This window comes from Elephantulus edwardii, unplaced genomic scaffold (genome assembly GCF_000299155.1).
Source record: "Elephantulus edwardii isolate Elephantulus edwardi_28Jun2011 unplaced genomic scaffold, EleEdw1.0 scaffold00151, whole genome shotgun sequence".
NCBI classification, from domain to species: domain Eukaryota; kingdom Metazoa; phylum Chordata; class Mammalia; order Macroscelidea; family Macroscelididae; genus Elephantulus; species Elephantulus edwardii.
Window position 1 is genome coordinate 2,196,835 of NW_006399901.1, and position 21,478 is coordinate 2,218,312.

Below are 21,478 nucleotides of genomic sequence, written 5' to 3' on the forward strand. Positions count from 1 at the left end.
AACACAAAAGATTGAAGTGTAGGAGACTCTGGGTTAAGGGGTATTTCTAGCCCTTCTCATCACTATCTTTTCAGGATTTCCCTTATAGTCAGACATCTCCCAGTCATACGCAGCCTGAACAGATTATTGTTGTTGGGTACTGGAGTCATAACTGACCCATAGCTGACCCTCTGGCGGGTTTTCAGAGGCAGTTAGTCACACAGGAGGAGATTTACCATCCTCCCATGGAACAGCTGGTGGCCTTGAACCAAATGTGTTTGGGATTGCAGCACAGCTTTTTACCCAGTGATAAAGGGCTGTGCCAGTTGAAGCACAGCCTGGACCAACCATGTGATGCTTACCACCTGGGTTGGTTATCATAGAGAATGCAAAGGCAATTAAGACAGGGTCCCAGTGGCTGTGGAGAGCCATCTGGAGGCTACTCTGTGTCGGTGCTCTTGTGTTTGGTACTGCAAGGGCTGTGTTCTCTGGAAGTTCCTGAGTCATTACCCTCCAGCTAGCCCTGGACAGCTACCCTCCTCTGCACCCTCTAGGAAGTCTGCTCAAGGGCTCAGTCATTGTCAGGATTTCTGGCTCCCAAGAAATGAGAGGAGGGCTACAGAAATGGCCAATTAAGGATTGTCTGCCTTTCAGGGTTTCCTGAAGACTCCTGGAGAGACTCTTCACCTCAAAGCTTAGCTGACGGCCAAGGATGGCGAGCAAGGGGCCATCGGCCTCCAAACCCCCGGAGAACTCCAGCGCAGGGGGGCCCAGTGGGAGCAGCAACGGTGCTGGTGAGAGCGGAGGGCAGGACAGCACCTTCGAGTGCAACATCTGCCTGGACACAGCCAAGGACGCCGTCATCAGCCTGTGTGGCCATCTCTTCTGGTCAGTATCCCTGTTCCTGCCCCGGAGGACCCTTTGCCAAGTTTAGGAAGCATGTGTCCTGAGCTGTTTTAGAGCAGAAGGGCATCCGAATCACTTTGAGTTCAGATACCCTCAAGCCTAAAAAGCCAGAGACCCAAGTTCCTGCCCCAGCTCTTTTACTGATGAACTAGGTGACCTTGGGCAAGTCGTGTCCCTACTCTGGGCCCCATGTCCCTTTCTCTAAAGAGAAAATATTTACAAGAAAATAGCAAGTTAGCACTTCCTGTGTGCTTTGCTGAGCAGAAACACTGGATAATAGTTGTGAGCAAGGGCTGAGGAGCCAGGCTGTTTCCTTGTGAATCTGGCACCTGAATCCTCACCGGAGGGCCGTACATAAGGTACTTTTTACTTTGTGCTTCATTTTACAGGGTGGTTTGTGAGTAGTAAGTGGCTTGACATGTGCAAAAGACTTAGAAGAGTGAGTAGTTGTTGTTAGGTGCCTTCAAGTCACTTGTGATACACAGCAACCCAAGAACAGATCTGAGCCTTTCCCTGTGCTCGCCTTTCTCATGATCTCTGTCCTCCTCAAGCCCTGCATCATAGCACACTGTCAGTCTGTGTTGTCGAGAATCTTCCTTTCTTTTGCTGATCCTCTAATTTTCCCACTTTGATGTCTTTTTCCAAGGACTCACTTCATGCCCAAAGTATGTGAGATGAAGTTTCTCACCTTTGCCTCTAAGGGTATGCTATTTGCATTTCCTTCAAGACAGATTTCATTCTTTTGACAATCTATGATATATTCAATATTCTTCTCCAACACTATAATTTAAAAGTGTTATTTCTCCTATGATTTAAAAGCATTATTTCTCCAACTTTCAGATGCGTAGTAAGCAATTGAAAATACCATGGCTTGCATCAGGTGCACCTTTGTCTTTAAACTGACATCGTTGCTCTCTAGCACTTTGGAGAGGTCTTTGACAGCAGATTTCCCAGATGCAACATGTTTTGTGATTTCTTTTTTTTTTTAATACAACAAAAACAAATTCTTACTTTGTTAAAACACAAGTACGTCTAATTGTTTTAAGTTTTGTGATTTCTGCTATCATAGTTACTTACTGTGCATTCAAGTGAAATGAAATAGTTAACAACCTCAATCCTTTTCCCATCTATCATGATGTTCCCTTTTGGCCCAGTGGTGAGGATTTTTATTTTCTTGTTGTTGAGATGTAACCCATATTGAAAGTTAGAGGTTTTTTACCTTCTTCAGTAAGACCTGCTTCAGGTCTTGTTCACTCTCTGCAAGCAAGATTGTGTGATCCGCATAATGCAGGTTGTTGAAGTCTTCTGTTCCTGATGCAAACAGTAAATGCTGTGTTTTAACGATACTTTTCATAACTTTGACTAGGTTTTATGTTCATCAAAATGAAAGACACTGTCAGTGTCTGATCCTAAAGCCCCCTCTTGGCTCAGATTCTCTTAAGATTTTGAATGGACCTTTGAAAGATCAGGTGGGTAAGTGAAGGGAAGAGTATGCCCAAAGGACATTCCCTGAGACCAGAATTTTTTTTTTACAACCATGTAAAAGAGAAAAGAAATAAACGTATTGATGGGTGAGTAGAATAAGACAGAGACAGTTGTCCAGGAGACTCTTGCCCTAATCGTTAAGTTTTTAGCAGGTGTGTTATGATCTACATAAGGTTGTTATGAGTTGCAGGCGACTCGACAGCACATAACAACAACAGCATGTTGTGATCAGCCCTGTCCTAAAATTTTAGGTACTCTAGAGTATCCTGAAATCCGTCCTTGGAAATGAGCTACAAAGACAGGCAGGGGGCTGCTGTTGGGAAGAACACAAAGTCTCCTCTAGAAAATGGAGATAATTACACCTCACCATAGGTTAATGTGACCTTTCAGTGACAAAAGTCTTTACAAAAACAAACTGCCTCATCTTTTTCCCTGCAGAGCCTCTGCTGGGTGTGAACTGCCCTGGGTCACAGCAGCCCATCACTAAACCCATTGTGCCACTGGGGCTCCCTTACTAAGTGGGGGAAATTGCTGTTACAGTTGTAGACCAGTCAGGCACCTCTGCTTCTTTCCGACAGCCTTAGGGGGTTGTCAGGGGAGTTCTGGGGTGGTTTGGGGTGCTCTCAGCTCAGCTTGGAATAGGGTTGTAAAGTTAACATTGGGGTTGCGCGTCAGGCACTTGTTCCGATAGGGACATTTTGTACGGGACTTGTGAGGCTGCATTTCTGTGGGAAGGTGGTGGAACGTTTCTCAGCTGGAACAGATGCATGTTACATGAAGGACAGAAACTGTGTTTACGTTTTCCACTGTCCTCACACATAGAATTAGAGAGATGCTAAAGCTCCGTTAAGTCAGCGTCATTTCATGCATGCAGTGCTGGAGGACAGAGGACAGTGAGCAGGAGGGCTGGTGAAATGAGGGACTGGGCAGCAATCTCTGGCTTACCTCACCAAGCCAAGCCTAGCCCTTTCTGCCAGCAGGCATTCCCTATTTCCCGTCACTTTAAAATATTCTTCGAGTGAGCTTGGCCTCCTGTGCACATTCCTGTCAGCAAAGCTTTCAAATCTGAGGACAGTTGGAGGCATGGCCAGGCTGAGTCTGGGCTCGCTGATTGTCCACACATCCTTACACATTCCTCAGGAGCCAGCGAGTCCACTGACAAAGAGTAAAACTGTGTGTGCATGCATGAGCACATGCCTAGGTCATTCTGTGTAGAGGGTCCTAACTGGGTACTGGATGCTTTCAGAGGCTGTAACCCCTCTAAGTGGAAATACACGGAAGGGGTCTGAGTTGGCCTGGGCCTCTCCAGCAATCCCAGGGTGAGACCCCAGGGGTGGGGACTGGTATCTTGTCTCCATTGCCTCACTTTTCTGGTGATTTTTCCCTCCTGATATCTGATTCAGTGCCCCCAGGATCCTCAGTGAAAATGACTGTAGGAGAGAGTCTGACCCCCCCACTGTGGGTTGCAGTTTTCCACGGTCTCACCCCGTCTTCCCATCCAGCTGCCCCAGCCCCACTGTCAGCATTTCTGCTAATGATGGTCTGCTAATTATTTTTTTTTTCTTCTTTCTTTTTTCCCTTTATCTTTGATGACTCGTTGCCCTGGGGACTCTGACAGTTGGCCATGTTTACATCAGGTAAGATGCATTTTATTTTACTTTGGCTTTCATCAGCTGCAGTTACACAATACACCACTGGTCTCAGGAGACTGCCGTCAGGAACTGCAATCTCCCCTGCTTGTGGGCTCATTTGCTTCATGTACCCTCCAGCCCTCTTCACACATCTGCCTCTGACAGGCGCTTCATAAAATAAGGGCCCGGGATGGTCTGATGGCCTGTGTGCCTTGCATGTCACCACCTCTCTAGGTCTCAGTTCCTCATTTGTAAATCGGGTTGGATTTGGTGATGTACTAGGTCTTCTGTTTGTGAGATTCTATCTTTATAAAAAGCATCTCCTATTACCAATTACGACACATGGTTCTAATCAACCAGCCGCTCCATGGGACAAGGATGGGCAGGCTTCTCCAGTGCAGATGATTAAACTTCCCTGAAAACCTACAGAGGGTCAGCTGTGGATTGGTTCTGACTTGATGGTACCACTGTAACAGTGACATTACTGGTTGGGACTTGGGTGTCATAATCTGTAGCAAGATGTGCTTCTAGCCCAAAGGCTGTATCTCTGATGGTTCAAATCCACCAGTAGCTCTGTGGTAGAAAAATAGGCAGTCTCTTCCTGTTGCAGTTAAGCCTGAGAAACCCAATGGAGGATGGATTTAAGTCAGAACCTGCTCAATGGCATTAGGTTTTTTGATGCCTTTCCCTCCACCCCTTAAAGGTCTTGGAGATTTAGGAAGGTGGCCTTTTGAAATTAACAAAAATCTGCTTTGAGAGAAGTCCATCTTTCCAGCTTTAGATTTTTATGCAAACCAGTTAGTGTTCACTGAGACCCAGGCCCCCAGTATGTGATACTGAGTAGGACCTGGTGGTCACATTTATCTGGGATCTGCTTCCTAAACAACATGACTCTTATGAACTTTGATAAATGTCGATAGTTATAGAAAGTCTTTAGACCTTTTGTTCATAGGGTTGCTACAAGTCGTGCTCGACTCAAAGGCATCAACAACAATCTCTTTAAGACTCTAGAGCTCTACACTCATGAGTGGACCAGGAATGGGGCTGGGCTGGCCACAGGTTTCCAGAATGGAAAAAGGAACGAGGGGAGCAGGGGACATTCCTGTGGTATCCTGAGCTCCACATTTAGACTCGTGTGAAGCTTGGTAGAACACATCAGCTATGTTGTTGAAATGAGCCTGACACGTAGGTTTCGGACACATCCACTATCAGATAAAGGAAGTAGAATATGAAATCATTAAATGGTGCTGCAGTCAAGACAAACAGACACAGGTGGTGAAAGGGACTACACCCAGCCACACTTGGGTTTGGCAGATGTTATTTCTACATTCATATTTGTATGTGTTGTAAATATATCCATGTTTATAGTAGACCCAACAGGGGGCAGGGTTATGTAAACTTCTTAATTGTAACCAAACACCAGGAGGGAATGATTGCTGGCTCTAGGGCCTCAGGACCATGGTCTTATGGGACATCAAGGTCACTTGGCATAAAATAGTTCACAGATAAAATGTTTTACATTCTGCTTTGGTGAAACAAGGTCTTCAGGGCTGTTGAGAGTCCATCTGAGGTGGAGCCTAGATAGTGACTGACTACCAGCTGAGTGCTCTAAAAGAGGTCACAGTAGATGGTCCAGGACAGAGTGGGAGGAAAATAGGAAACAGAACTCAAAATCATAAAGCGGCCATGCCTGCTGTTCTGATAGGACTGGCAGAATCCCTGACGCTGTGGCGCTTAGTGACCTTTGAACCTGGAATTAAATTCACCCCTATGGCTCAGCTTTCAGCCAGAAAATAGACAGGCCTATTAACTGACAAGGAAGCACTTTCCCTTTGGTCGGGGGAAGAAAATAAAACATATATGGTTAGAGGGCCAGTGTTTGCTGAGGGATAAAACTCAGCAGGAAGGGGTGGGATAGAAGGATTAATTGGAATAAGCATTACAGGGAGGAAGCAGGCAGGTAGGTTTTGTTATTGACACCATAAAGCAAAATAGCATCTGAATAGTTGGATGGAGAACCAATTTGCTATAAATTTTCACTCAAAATGCAGTTGTTTTCTTTTGTTGTTGTGTTTTGTTTATTTTTTTTAAGAAAGGTTTTTAAAAACCCTCCAGAGTCGTGAAGCCCTAGATTTGAGTTTATAAGCTTCAGATCATTGGACCTAAAGATGTTCTCAGATAAATGTTGCCACATGTATATGGGGTTCTTGGTGGTACACATAGTTAAGCAGTAGACTCATATTTGAACAGTTTGCAGATCGAACATACACCGAGGTGATGTGGGCCAAAAAGCCTGACAATCTGCTTCCAAAAAAACGATTGTATACGCAGTTCGAATCCACCAGATGCTCTGCTGGAGAAGGATGGACAATCTCCTCCTGTACCTGTCAGATCAGATTTGACGGTACACACACACACGCGCGCGCGCACACGCAAGTAATAATAATAATACAACAACAACAACCAAAAACCACGTAAAAAAAAAGATTGTAGTCTTGAAAGCCCTGTGGAGCAGTTCTCCTGTCCCCAAGTCAAATGACACTAACGCCAGCAACGTGTGTGTACATGGGCGTATATGTGTGTGTACACACACAGAGCCTTTGTCGTTTAGTGCATTATATGCTTGTCTGCTAACTGCCTGTCTGAAGGTCAGTGGTTTAAATCTACCATTCACTCTACTGGAGAACAAGGAAGTAGCCTCTTGCTGTAAGGATTTACAGCCTCAGAAACTTATTGGAGGGTTTTCTTGAGTTGGAATTCAACTCAAGGGGAGTAATTGTTGTTGTTTGCCATCAAGTTGGAATTGACCCTCCAGCAGGTTTTCAGAGGCACTTAATCGCCTGGGGGAGAAATTTGCCCATCCTCCTCTGTGGAGCAGCTGATAGATGGAGGAGCAGCTGATAGATTGGAACCTCGTGCTTTAGGGGCTTTAGGCCTGTTGTTCACAAGGTCACTGTGACTCAAAGGCAATCATCAACAACAGCAACAAAGTATCATTATGAACTCTGGTAGCCTAGTGGCAAGGAGCTGCGCTGCAGTTCCGAAGGCACGTGGTTTGAAGCCACCAGCTGCTCTGTAGGAGAAGGATGAGCAGTCTCCTCTCATGTGATTTACTGCCTCTGAAAACCCACCGGAGGGTCAACTGTGGGTTGGTTCCAGCTCCACAGTACACAACAACAGAGTATTGTTAGGGAGCTCTGGTGGCGTATGGTAAGGAGTCATCCAAAGGTATGTGGTTTGAATCCACCAGCTGCTCCATAGGGGAAAGATGGGCATTTCCACCCCTACCCCCCACTGTGAAGTTCACTGCCTCTGAAAACTCACTAGAGGATCAGCTAAGAGTTGCCTGTGACTTGATAGTACATAACAACGTTAAAGAACATAACATTAAAGTACTGCTATTTTTGGATGCTACTGAGTTGATTTTTACTCATAGCAGCCCCATGTGACAGAAAACTGCCTACTGGGCTTTTCCGAGTGGAAATCTTGATGGAAGCAGATCGCCACATCTTCCTCCTGTGGAGCTGTCCACCTTTAGGTTTACAGCTGTATGCCTGACCTTTGCCTCACCAGGGTTCCCTTACAGAGACATTACAAAGAATATATTTCATATTATGTTTTTGAGAAAGTTAAAATATTTTTAATACCACCAGTGCAAAGATCTGGGAAACCCACAGTAGGACTCTAGGTTTTTTAATATGGAAAGAAGTATGTGGAATTACCTGAAACTGAGGAAGACCTGAAGCACCTGCTGCAAAAGGTCAAGGACTGTAGTCTTAAATATGGATTAAAGCCCAACATCAAGAAGACAAAGATTCACCCTAAAGAAACCAGAACTGCCACCCAAGCAGATATATGCACACCCACGTTTATTGCGGCTTTGTTCACAATAGCAGAGATGGAAACAACCCATATGCCCATTAGCAAACAGATAGAAAAGCTGTGGTATAGTCACACAATGGAATATTATGCAGCATGAAAAACAAAGAACTCAGGAAATATACAAAATGGATGACCATGGAGGGCATTATGCTGAGTGAAATATCTCAGTCACAAAAAGACAAACACTGCATAATGCCACTGTTCTAGAACAGGACTGATATGAGGGTTGAAGTGAAACTAAGAGGGGATAAATAATGTAAACTGCATTGAAACAGACGAGGAAGAGAACTGTATAAAAGAAATATATGATTAAGTATTATTGGCCTGACAACAGTCCAGAACAAGAGTTACATAGTAAAGTGGTCCGGGGGTGGGGGTAACTATAATAATGAAAGAACAGCGAACTAGGGGGTAGAGGGACAGGGAGGAAAATGTGCAACAATGAATGAATGAATGGAAATCCAAGTTCTTTTAAACGTTCATTAAAATCTTAAAAAAAAAAAGGGAAAAGATCGTCACCATAGTCTGGAAATCAAAAGAGGAATTGCTTTGGGAAAATCAGCTGTCATGGACCTCTCCAGAGTGCTGAAGAGCAACGATGTCAGTCAAGATACAAAGGTGCATCTAATCCAGGCCATGGTCTTCTCAGTTACTTGCTATGCATCAGAGAGCTGGACAATGACTAAGGATGACAGAAGAATAGATGCCTTCAAGTTGTGGTGCTGGAGAAGAGTCCTGAACATATCATGAACTGCCAGGAAAACATATATCTGTCTTGGAGAGGGTGAAACCAATCTCTCCTTGGAGGCTAGGATTTTGAAGCTCCATCTCACTCACTTTGGGCACGTGGCCAGGAGAGATCAGTCCTTGGAGAAGGACATCATGCTTGGAAGGGTGGATGGATGGACAGCGCAGGAGATGAAGACCCCAGATGAGATGGATTGATACAGTAACTGAGGCAATGGCGGTTAGTGTGTCGGAACTAGTGAGACTGGCTCAGGACAGGGAAGGGTTCCGAGCTGCTGTACATAGGGCATGACCCAGGTGACTTAGTGGCACATAACAACAGTAACATACGATGACAGGTTTGGTAGCAGGAGTGGCATCCACTTCCTAAATAACATGGTTCTGGAAACTGTGTGAACTTGGATAAACGTTGATAGTTGTAGAGGGGCTTTAGACCTTTTGTTCATAGGGTCACTATGAGTCACGCCCAACTCGAAGACATTTGACACAATAATAACAAGAGAAAAACAAGACCTGTCTTTTTAGCCCGTAATGAATCACTGGAAAGATGTGGTGACCAGAGAAAGAAGAGGAGGACTACTGGGGCAGAACAGTTGAGCACCAGGAAAAGTCAGGTTTCAATACACCTACCGCAGCACCTGAATCAACTGAGGCCACATATGTGGCCCCAAGCTGGCAGTGCTTTCCTCGTGCAATTGCTGGGAGTCCCTAGAGAGAGGCCAAGTGTGAAGAAGCCTGTTTAATGATGATGGTATTTAAAAGTAATTTTGATTTCCCCACTTGTAAATATTTACTGAGTGCCAAGAGCAGGAACCGAAGGGAGGCGGTTCCACGGTGGATTCCCCAGTTGTGCTTTTATTTCCTGGTTTGTGCTCCCCGGCCCTCCTCTCAGCCATCTGTCACCTGTTCTGCATCTGACCAACTTGGAGCCACTCGTGTATTTCTGCTCTGCTTGCAGTGGTTGGAGACCAGACCTAACAGACAGGTGTGTCCAGTTTGCAAAGCCGGCATCAGCCGAGACAAGGTCATCCCGCTTTACGGCCGAGGCAGCACTGGGCAGCAGGACCCCAGGTAAGGACTTGGGAGCCCCTCTCACAATCTCTCCCTCCTTTGAATGGGAAATCACTTCCTTTACTTAAGACTAGCTGAGCACTCAGTTCTGAGGCAGCCAGCTCCAGGTGGGAACCAGCTTAGAGAGGAGGGAGCCTCTTGCTGGGCTGTAATAGAGATAGATACCCACTGAATGCATAGTAGCGGGCAGGCACTGTCCTGGCCCGAGGCCCAGCCATGCAGAAGGCCTCACAGTGGCAGATGTGTGAAGGGGCAGTCTGGGAAACTGCATGTACAGCTGGAGTCTCCAAGAAGTGAGGTTGCTGCACTGGTATAGAAGATGTATGGAGTGCAGTGGAGAAGACTCTGAGACGTTAATGTTATTGTTGTTAAGTGCCACCAAGTCGCTTGTGACGCATAGTAACCCGATGTACAACAGCCCTAAACCCTGCTTTATCCTGTGCCAGCCATATTTTCTCTGACACACCCACCCCCATTACCCCAGTCACTGAATCAATCCATCTCATCGAGGGTCTTCCTCTCTTGCACTGTCCCCTCCACCCTCCCAAGCATGACGTCCTTCTTCGAGGACTGGTCCCTCCTTGCAACATGCTGAAAGTATGTCAGACGGAGCCTCAGAGTCCTTACCTTCATGAAGCAGCCTGGTTTCACCCTGTCCAGGATGTTTGTTGAGCTGTTAATAAGAGTTAGGAATTTCTAGAAATGGTGGTTTAAGTGAGTCCAGCCTTCTACAAATACACGAGCTGAAAGTCCTTCCTGTTTTTGTCCATTCCAGTGTCTCCAGAATCTCTTATTTACCTCCACCCCAGCCCTGGATACCATGTCCACGAGACATGTTGGCTTTCTGTTCAGAGGATTTACCCTTCTGCATTGATGAGCCTGAATGTGTTTCATTCTTTTCTCGCCCATCTATCTTGTTCCTGCTTATCCCACTCCCCTTCCTCTCCCTCCTCCTCCTCTCTTCTCTGCATTAATTGTTCTCACCTGTGTTCACAGTGCCTTCATACTGCTGTTAAAGGAATCTGTCTCCACAGCATATTGCCATTTGCTCTGTCCCCCTCAAAACCATTAACACCTTGAGAGCAGGGTCTGTATATACTATCTTATTATTGTCCCCTCAAAACCATTAACACCTTGAGAGCAGGGTCTGTATATACTATCTTATTATTGGTAGTGACCCACCTAGTTAGGTGCCTCAGTCTCTCTGGTATTTGTGAAGTAAGTGATGGGAGGATGAAGTCCAGAGGTAAAAATTATGATGTCATGCTTTTGCCCAAGTGTGTTGTTGTTAGGGTCTGTCAAGTCCTCCCTGACTCATAGCAGCCTGTGTACAACAGAGCAGAGCACTACCCAGCCCTGCCTGACCCTCACAGTCTCTCCTCCTTTATGCTGTCGCTGGGTCAAGCCATCTTGTTGAAGGTATTCCCTTCTTTTCCCATCCTTTTCCAAGGATGACAACATTCCTTCCTGACAGCATGCTCAAAGTATCTAAGATGATTCTCCCCATCTTTGCTTCTAAGGAGCACTCTGGCTGCATTTGTACTGAGCCACATGTGTTACTCTTCTGGCAGTCCATGGTATCTATTCAGTAGTCTTTACCATCACCACAATTCAGAGAGAGCAGTTTGTGAGTCTTCTTTATTCATTGTCCGGTTTTCACATGATCTGAAGCAGTTGTCTTGGAGCAGGTGCACCTCAGTCTTTAAAATTACATCCTTGCTTTTCAGCACTTTAACAGTCCTTGGCAGCAGATTTGCCACAGTAAACATCATTAAATTTCTTGATTGCTGCCGGATGTTGGGAAACAATCATGGGTGTTGCTTCCCTAAGCATGTTGGGAGTTAAAACTAAAGTTAGCAGAGCATAGACCCTGAATTCTCTCTACCGGTAGGCTACTCTCTACCACTGTTTAGATTGTAATTTTTTACATCTTGGCCTCCATAACCCTGTATGCCACGTGACTAGAAAAAGTTTCATAACCAACCTGAATCAGGCTTTCCAGGAGAGGCATAAGCTGCAGTATAATCCAGTGAGCCACTCATGTAACAAGTTGATTTCCACCCCCACTATAATGAAAAACAAATTGCTCCTAGAATGAAGAGTTAGCACTTGATCTAATTCAGCATAGGTTCAAGTAGACCAGTCACTGATTGGGAGAAAGGGGTTATGGACAGAGACCCTGAGCTGGTGGTCATAGAGCCTCAAGTTTTAGCAGGTTGTAATAAAGTTCTTTTTGCACCATTTCTGTTTCAGAGAGAAGACTCCTCCTCGTCCTCAGGGACAGAGACCGGAACCAGAGAACAGAGGGGTGAGCATCATTCTAGAAGAGGCTTTTAGAAATGAGCCCAAAATTTAGAAGTGTCCTTCTAGGCCCATTATATTTGTTCTCTGATGAGGGAAGTAAAGGGAAATTTGTAAAATACAGAAAGGAAAAGCTGATGGTAAAAACCACCTGTAATTACAGCATCCAGAGAAAACCACTGGAAATGTGTTGGGCTGTTTTCTTCTTTTTCATCAGTCTTTACTTATTCATGAGCCCTGGTGGCACAGATTTAAGTGTTGGACTGCTAATTGAAAGGTGAGTGGTTCATTGCTTTGCAAGAGACAGATTGGCAGTCTCCTCCCTTAAGACCTAAAGCATCAGAAATCCGATGGAGAGTGGCTCTGCCCTACTTCCGGCTCGTATCAGCCCAATAGAGCAGAGTAAAACTACCCACAGGGTTTCTAAGACTATAATGAACTTCCATTTTTGCCCCATGGAGTGCCTGGGGAGCGGGCAGGGGGAAGGGTTTAAGTCAGCATTGTTTTACTCTGCAGTCAAGGTGGCACTGGGCAACAGAGAACAATTTTATTAACCTTTCTGTTAGCAACCAAATATTTTAACCACTGTACCACTTCAGATTCTTACAACTATTATTCTTATGTACCATTGTGTTGAAAGCAACTCATAGCTGACCCTCTTCCAGAGAGTTTTCAAAGGTTGTACATCTCATGGGAGGAGATTGCTCATCTTGCTCCTGTGGAGCAGCGGCTAGATTCAAACCTTGTGCCTTTGGATTGGCGGCACAACTCCATGCTTTTAAGCCATCAGCACTCTCTGTCATTATATATGGATATAAATTTTATTATAAGAGAGTGTGTGTGTGTGTGTGTGTGTGTGTGTGTAATTTAAAGTATTATTTGCCTTATATATAAGCATCTATGTGCTGGCCATTCTAACCCTAGTTGCTTAGTGGGTAAGGAGTTACTCTGCTAGTCCAAAGGCAAACAGTTTGAATCTCCCAGCTGCTCTGTGTGATTTACAGCCTATTAAATCCTGCTGAAGGGTCAGCTATGAGTTGGTTCTGACTCAACGGTCCAGTATATAAGGTAATTTATTTAACTAATTCTTGGCTGGTCACTTAACTGTTTTCTTTTCAATTATTATTTGTTACTTTTTTAAAAATGGTATCATAAACTTAGAAGTCTTTGAGCAGACTCACAATTATTTTATTAAGATTAACTCTGAAAAGTAGCATTACTGGCTCAGAAAATATCCACATCTAAGTTAGATCTTAGTATTAAAAAATGATTTCTTCTTGAAGTATCACTGAAGTACTTTTGAGAGTAAAAGCACTGCTAGGATTTAGCACAGGTATAAAGTTTATTCTCATTTCCCCACATTCTCTTCTTTTGGTGTGTTCACCTTTTTATAGACAGCTAGGTGGTCCCCACCTTAGGATGGGGCTCCATTTCCTATGACATCATCGCAGATTGTTTACAGGTTTATTCCAATGTTGCTTTCCTCTCCTCCACCCACCCTTCTTTCCAAGAATTTTTTTTTATTACTGCCTTTTATTGTCATTATATCTTTGTTTGTCTTTGGGCATCAAAGACATTACATAAAAACTTAACAGATAAATTCTTAATACATAAATACAGGTATGTATTTAATACATAAATACAGATGTAACCACTGTGTCCCCGTTCCCCCTCCCCCGCAAAAATAAAACACAAAACACCCAACAACCCCTGTAATCTTAAGTGTAAGTGGTTTATCGCAACTTGGAGCTTATCCGTAGTCATCACCATCTGTTTGCCAGTTTTAAACATTGCTTCGTAAATATTTTCTATAATGCTCTACTGTTTTCTTTATCATTTTAAAGGTTGCTATTTGATATATAAAGGTTGTAATTTGATACATTTGATTTAGAAGTTCCTTTTAAATGTTTCCAAGTTTTGCTGTCATAAATATTACTACAGTGACCTTATTTTTATACACTTTTTTTTCTTCTTGTGTGAATTAGGGTATTTCCTTAGAATTACCAGAAATCCAAATTATCAAGTTGGAGATCTTGATAGAAATTGAGCTCTGCTCTGAATTATCCTTAATAATAGTTTTAGTATGGCATCTTCTTCCTAAATAGCATGCCTCTGGAAATTCCATGAAGTTTGAGAAATGATATTTGTAAAAAGGCTTCAGGTCTTTTGTTTATAGGGTATTGTGCTCCATTCGATGACAATCAACAACTACAGTAGAATCAGTGAGTACTCATGGAATGGTTATTCTATACAAAGAACTGCTTGTTAAGAGCTTTATATGCAGGATCTCCTGTAAGCCTCATCAACCCATTTAACAGATGAGGAAACTGAGACTCAGAGGGGTGAACTGATTTGCCCAGGGTCACACAGAGAGGACAGAAACTCATATCTGGCTGTGATTGAGGAAGCTTTGGCCCGTAGCCCATAGCGGTCACACTGCCAGCTCAGAGCTTAGCAGTTCACCAGCAGCTCCGTGGAAAGGAGAGTGGCATGCTTCTCCTACTGCAGGTTAAAGCCTGAGAAGCCCAATGAAGGGTCGCTGTGAGTTGGCCCCAATTAATGGGAGTGAATGAGCGAGCAATGACTGGAGTCCTTGGTCTTGACCACAAGGCAACACCACTGTGGCCCCTCCAAGCTTTGTTTCCCCACAGAGCACTTTAGCTTCTAACCTAGAAAGCTGAGGTCCCAACAAGCCGAGGCTCGGGCCCAGATGCCTGTGGACACAGCTGTAGGTTTACACACACCCACGGCCCCAGGAACGTGAGTCCACCGCGTGAGAATTTATGAACTGTATGGAAGGAGGCCGACAGGCCCGTCGGTGCTTCCTGATGAAACAGTTGCACCTTCCAGGGTAATGCGCTCAGTCCCTAGAGCCCTCAGACTCCACGCTGGCGTGAGCAGGAGCCATTTCCGCACCGAGGAGAAGGAAGCTGGTTGTTTTCCTTCTTTGTAAGATTTCTCTCGTATTAAGTCAGCTGGTAAACTTCCCAGCTGGGGCTGCCCGGCCAGAGCCTTGAAGCCAGCGGGTCCGTGTGGCAACTCCTGTGATTGAAAAGACTCACAAGTGAATATCATCCTGCTCTCTGTGGAGAGTGGTTGCCCGATAAGTTAGTTTTCTTAATCATTTTCTTTAATGAGACAGGAAGGGAAAAAGAGAGGGGCTTCTTTTTGGCTTTTTTTTTTTTTAAAGATCCACACAGTGGTTAAGAGCATGGTTTTTAGATCCGATGGGCCAGCTTTAGACCAGATCTGCCTGAGCTTTTAGAACTTGGCCAAGGTCATTCACCTGCGCACTGCAGTTGACGGTGCTCATCTCGCATACTTTGGACATGTTCTAAGGAGGGACCAGTCCTTGGAGAGGGATGTCACGCTTGGGAGGATGGAGGGACGGCGCAAGGGAGGAAGATCCTCGATGAGATGGGTTGACTCAGTGACTGGGGTAGTGGGCGCAGGAGTGTCAGAGACAGTAAAGTTGACACAGGATAGAGCAGGTTTCAGGGCTGTTGTATTTAGGGTCGCTATGAGTCGCAAGCAACTCGATGGCACATAACAAGTCGTGTGGTGGGAGAGCTCAACTGTACCTGAAGTCGGGTCAATTCAGACCCACCAGCCACTCCATGAGAGAAATTATGTGACTGCTTCCTGCTTCCATGAGGATTGCAGCCTTCAGAGCCCTGTGGATCTGGACAGGTGTGTCTTGTGTCTGTAGGGCCATTACAGATTGGTTTGGAAACCCAATTTGTGAAAGGTCCAGGGTGACAATACAAGAATTAAATGTGATTTGTGTATCTCAGTGCTTAGCATGGTGCTCAGTGTACAATTGGTGCTTTGTTACGCACAGTATTATTATTTTCACATACACGGTGGTGCGGTTTAGAAAATACAGAGAGGGAAAAGTGCTGAGGACAGTAGCCAGTGTGCTGGCTGTGGTTGTCCTGAGGTAGAGTGATAAAGACGCTCTCTGACTGTCTTCCTCATTTATTCCTGTTGTGTGTGAATTTCTTAAAGCAAGCACATATTATTCTTATTATCAGGGGGAACAGAGATGGTGCAACTGGATTGCTCTTTGGAGGCAAGAATGATAATAAGACTTTGCCTCACATACTTTGGGCATGTTGCTAGGAGGGGCTGTTCCTTGGAGAGGGAAATGATGCTGAGAAGGGTAGAGGGTTGGCAGAGGAGAGGAAGACCCTCATCCAAGTGGATTGACATGGTGACTGCCACCTGGGCTCTTATCTGTGGGAAAGTGTGGTGATGGCACAGGATGGAGCAGGGCTCAGATTTGTCATTCAAAGGGTCACCGTGAGTCACACTCAACTTTGGAACCTAACAAACGCAAACTATTTTTTTTTTAATTATATGCAGCAATATTAAAATCTTTTCAAGGAGAAAACCATATGCATATCTTGTCCACATACCTACATATTGCCCCATTTTTTAAAAAACTTTTTTTTTTCATTTGAATGAAAGTTTACAGAGTAAGTTGGTTTCCCATTCAGCAGTTCACATACTTTAGGTTTCATGACATTGATTGCAGTTGGCCCTTTGTAATGGCATTCTTCCCACATTCTTCTGTGTTTCCATTTCCATTTGTCTGTCTTTTTATCCCTTCCAACCTTCTGAGCTGTACACCTGAGTAAATGTGGTCTTTTTTGGATCGTGTGTGGTTGATCCAGGTGTTTTTGATGTGTTAGGTGGTTGGAAGTTGAATCACTGGGGTGATTTCAGTTCCAGGATTAAAGGGTGACTAAGTGCTATGGTATTGGGGGCGCTCCCAGTGTCTCAGAGCAGTAAGCCTGGGGTGATTTCCCCCCACACACACACATATTTCCATTTCGTGCCATCCTTGCTACATACCTCCACATTCACATACCTACATATGAGCAGTGTGGCCATGGTTTCAAACCACTTTTTTTGCTAACTTTATCACAAGTTTTTCTGTGTTGCTGCATTGTTATAATGCCCCTTGAAAGCAATATCAAGATCTTAGCCATCTCTTTTTTTATTCCTTCTTTCTATTTGGCTAAGACAGCAGAAGATGATTTATTGTACACGTTAACACCCAATAACAACTAAGCAGAGTTAGTCCAGAATATCATGGGTCGGAGCAACAGATCAACAAGGGGCGGGTTTCAAAGAAGGCAGGTGGCCTTCTCAGAGGTGTTCCTGGTGATTGAAGTTCTAGATCCATCACGGCAGAAGTTCCGGACAGGAACATGCAGTGTCCCCAGCCTGTGGCATTGTCTACTCCTGCCGCTGTGGCGTCTGCAAGTGCACACGGTCACGTTTACTCGGACCCCATCTTTACTGTTTTACATTCAGCCAGCACATTTCGCCTTTCCTCCACTTGGCCCTCATGGTTAGGAGGTCTCGAACAAGAAGCTCTTAAGTCAAGCGAAGACTCCTTTGTTGTGTACTGTAGAGTCGAAACTGACCCATAGCTGACCCGCCAGCAGGTTTTCAGAGGCAATTCATCGCAGGGGAGGAGATTGCCCATCCTTCTTTCATAGAGCGGCTAGTGGCCTCGAACCACGTGCCTTAGGGATTGCAGCACAGCTTCCTGCCACTAGGCCACCAGAGCTCCCTAAGTGAGGGCTCTTATTGATGACTAATTAGTTCCACTGTTTGGCTCTGGTAGAAAACTTGTAGTTTGTTTTGATAGTCCCTTGTAATTGGGCATAGGATTAAAGCCAGGGTTTTTTTTTGGTTGGGTTTTTTTTTTGCTGTTATTAAAACATGTATTTTTTACTGGCTAGTGTAGGCCTATGGTAAAGAACCTCAAGATCTCAGCATCCTAGGTTGTGTTTAACTTACCTCCAGCCCACCAAGGTGTCAGAGGCAGGCCTTTTAGGCCCATTCCCAGGTCTTCAGGTGGGCCCCAAGGCTGGCAGAGTCTAGGGGTGTCCAGAGTTATTCTTTGGGGTGTGGATGTGCCTCCCCCAAAACAGGAGCAGGACAGGGAGGAGAGGTGGGGACCGTGTGTCTGCATCTCTCCTGGGAGGTGTGCCACGCTGGGCAGGCCCAAGAGGAGGTGTCTGCTGCTCTTCTCATGTGTGTTCCTTCCACAGGGGTTTCAAGGATTCGGGTTTGGAGATGGTGGCTTCCAGATGTCCTTTGGAATCGGAGCATTTCCCTTTGGGATTTTTGCCACAGCATTTAACATAAACGACGGGCGGCCTCCTCCAGGTAGGATTCTTGTATCTTATAAACCTTCTCGAAGGCTCCTTGGGAGTGGCAGAGGTAGGGGGTCATTGTCACTGCACACATAATCAGTGTGTGCTCCTTCCAGGTTGCTGACAGTCATGCCAGCGACACTGAGCATCCAGCAGGGCACTCCACATCACAGACGTGAAATCTCTGCAGCAACCCTGGGGGACACAGGTGTCATCTCCATTTTCTGTCCCCCAAGCACTCACGTAGCCCATGTCCATAAAATGGAAATTTTAAAACATACCCAGATGAGAAACCGTTCAGTCCTTAATCCTGCTTACACACTTCTGTTTTGACAGTTTGGGACAGGGAAGGGCGAGGCAGCCCGTCGGGAGTCAGGTTCTCTGTTCTTTGGCATCTCTGACACCTTCCCACAGAACTGCCAACAGGGGGCCGGTTCCAAGCCTCAGTCCTTCAGGCACCTTGTGTAGGTGTGACACCCACTGCTGAGCTCTCCCCACAGCTCGAGGGTGCAGCTGTGAGGGTCTGGAGCAGGGTGAGGACATGAGCGCCTGGTCCTCTGCCACAATCTTACGATGCTCCCATAGAACCTGCAGAAATGTCATGACAAGAGTTCTGGTTGCCCTCACCATCCCTCATGGCTTATGGGTATGAGGCAGGCACAGACAAGTCCAGGATATGCTTCCTGGCCTAAGAAACTTGTGATCTGAAGACAGTGATCCCATTCCTGGATCCTCCTGAGGCAGTAATCCGCTCTGAACAGTAATCTACTCATGAATCATCCCAGTTGTGCCCTGCCCTGCCCTGGTGCTGTGGCACATTGCCGACAGGTGATGTGCTCCATGACTCAGTGCCCACACAAATCTATCAGAGTTTGCACCTGGTGAGTCTAGGGCAGCACCGAGCAATCTTGGGAATGTCCTGCCTCACCTTGGCTTCCTTGAAAACTCCTGCTTGGCTCACGAGTGGTGTCAGAGGAAGAAGATGTGACAGGACATGCTCTACTCTGAGGGAAGGGCAGGAGCCCTTTTTTTAGATTCACAGTGGCAGTAATATTATCCATCAACTAGTGATGCATGCAGAACACAACAAATACTTAACAAGCATAATTATTAATCTTAACTTTAAGAGCTTCTTGTTAGCTATCTTACTTGCATTTGCTTTCCAAACTTATTTAGTTAGGATAAACTGAATAAATACCTTCATTGTCATAGAACATTTTTGTTCTGTATAATGTATTTGGAGTTAGAAACTCTAACATGCCTAAACTTTTCAAGCTACATGACTTTTCTATAGCAGTAGACTCCTAGCCGTCAGGTCCTGTAGTTGTGACTAGTTTTATTTGTGTTTGCTCAGCTGAACTGAGAGAATGTTAGCACTAGATGCATCCATTGGTGGGGGTGGGAGGATTGGGGGAGGTGGCGGTGTTGTCGTCGTCGTCGTCTTCTCTATATATTTGCGCTCTGACAGCGTAGTCCATAGGAAGTCGTGCTGCTGATGCAAAAGCAGCGCCCTTCTAGTGTTTCGAATCCACCAGCAGCCCTGGGGAGAAAAACGAGCATTCTCTTCCCGGCTCTTTACAGCCTCCGAAAGCCCACTGGCAGGTCAGTTAGGAATCACTTCTGAATCAACACAACAGCAATGAGAGAGAGTGAGTTTGTACATAATTGGATCTCCTAATGTATTATGGCAAGTTTTATGACATAAATGTAAAAGCCAAAACGCCTTTCTCCACCTGTAACTTTATTGAGCTTTCTAAAACTTTTATAGGGCGCTCTGGTGGCCTAGTGGCAAGAAGCTGCGCTGCAATCTTGAAGGCACACAGTTTGAGGTCACCAGCTGCTCTGCCGGAGACGGATGAGCAACCTCCTCACTTGCAATTAACTGTCTCTGAAAGCCCACCAGAGAGTTAGCCATGGATCACTTCCGACTGTACAGTACAAAGCAACAGCTTTATTGAAATATTTAAAAATATAAGAGCAAAGAAAAGTAGTTAGCCAACCATAACTAGTAAAACTTATGAGGAGTACCAGTCTATGGTGATAAAAGACAAAGAAAAATCTTTAGATTAACATTTTCCTGGGGGCCGTGGTATCTCAATGTGTTTTCTTATGTACTTATAAATCTGAATAGATTTATCACCTAATTTAGTTATAAAATTGACCCAGGACTATTTTCACTTTGATACAATAGAAAATGGGATTTACTGCTGAATATTTCGTGAGAGTGATATGATGGAACTAATGTATTTAAAGAGCTTTAGTCTATACCCAGGTCAACAATGACTTTGCAACTAGAAATATTTCATTATTAATTGGTATAATTAGTACATTATCCCAGGTAACATCATTGCAACTTAATTTTAGCTGAAGAGAGTAGAAAGAAAGATGGAAAAATGCCAAGAATTTTTAATTTAAAATAGAGATTCAAGGCAAGAGATGATTAAAGATTTGTCTTATTTTTCATACCTTTACAACTAAGTGAATTTTTGCAATTGTCAGAAAACCTAAGAAATTTGTTTTAGGAATGTTGAGTTTGACATTTCAGCATCAGTGTTGCCAAAGACAGTTTTTGTCAAAGGTTAGGCACACTTTCCTGCCTTCAGGTTTCTGTTGTGAAGAGGAAATATTGCTACTGTCTCTTAACTTGCAACTGAGAATGTGAGTGTATGTATACAGCTAGAGCATTCTGATGGCCCCTCTTCTCCCTCTTTTCTCTCCAGCTGTTCCTGGAACACCCCAGTACGTGGACGAGCAGTTCCTGTCACGCCTCTTCCTGTTTGTGGCCCTGGTGATCATGTTCTGGCTTCTGATTGCCTAGTGTCAGACGCCCAGCCTGCATCCATGACAGGGCCCCTGGACCAGTGACACACCAGCCCCACTTTTGGTGTTTGACTCCCTGGCTAATCCTGACCCCTGGAATCAGTGAAGCCAGTTGCACCCCAAAGGAGTCTTCTCCATCAGAATTTTGGGACTCAGGACCAGTTGATGAGGACCCCTGAGTGTGGCCACTGTTGTAAACATTCTGCCATAAGCTCGGGCCTTGGGTGGCAAGTCCTCTGCTCGCCAGCCCAGCAGGCCCTGACTCCGGAAGAAAACAGCAAAAAGACAAACTATCAGAGCATAATCTCATCTCCGTCTCTCACATCACACACACAAAGGGATGCGCCATATGGTATTTACAGAAACTCGCTTTCATTGCTTTAAATACCCCTTGGTAAGTGGCCTCTGGAGCCAGCAGGGGTCCCCATGCAGAGAGGTTCCCCTTGCACATCCCCATGCTGCTCTGCCCTCTTCGTTCCTCCC

The 21,478-nt window shown here is 45.1% G+C and overlaps 1 protein-coding gene across 2 annotated transcripts; it reads left to right on the forward strand.

The window, feature by feature from the left end:
- The first annotated feature begins 648 nt into the window (after positions 1 to 648).
- Positions 649 to 21,237, forward strand: RNF185 (ring finger protein 185). Of its 2 annotated transcripts, XM_006894799.1 has the most exons (6): positions 649 to 867; positions 3,989 to 4,007; positions 9,589 to 9,701; positions 11,955 to 12,009; positions 18,071 to 18,188; positions 20,896 to 21,237. In XM_006894799.1, the coding sequence occupies exons 1-6, from the start codon at positions 692 to 694 to the stop codon at positions 20,991 to 20,993; spliced, it is 579 nt and encodes a 192-aa protein (XP_006894861.1). In that variant the 5' UTR covers positions 649 to 691; the 3' UTR covers positions 20,994 to 21,237. The 2 variants fall into 2 exon arrangements, with proteins under 2 accessions (XP_006894861.1, XP_006894862.1); XM_006894800.1 differs by lacking the exons at positions 9,589 to 9,701; positions 11,955 to 12,009 and having other exon boundaries at positions 692 to 867; positions 20,896 to 20,993.
- Positions 21,238 to 21,478: the final 241 nt, after the last annotated feature.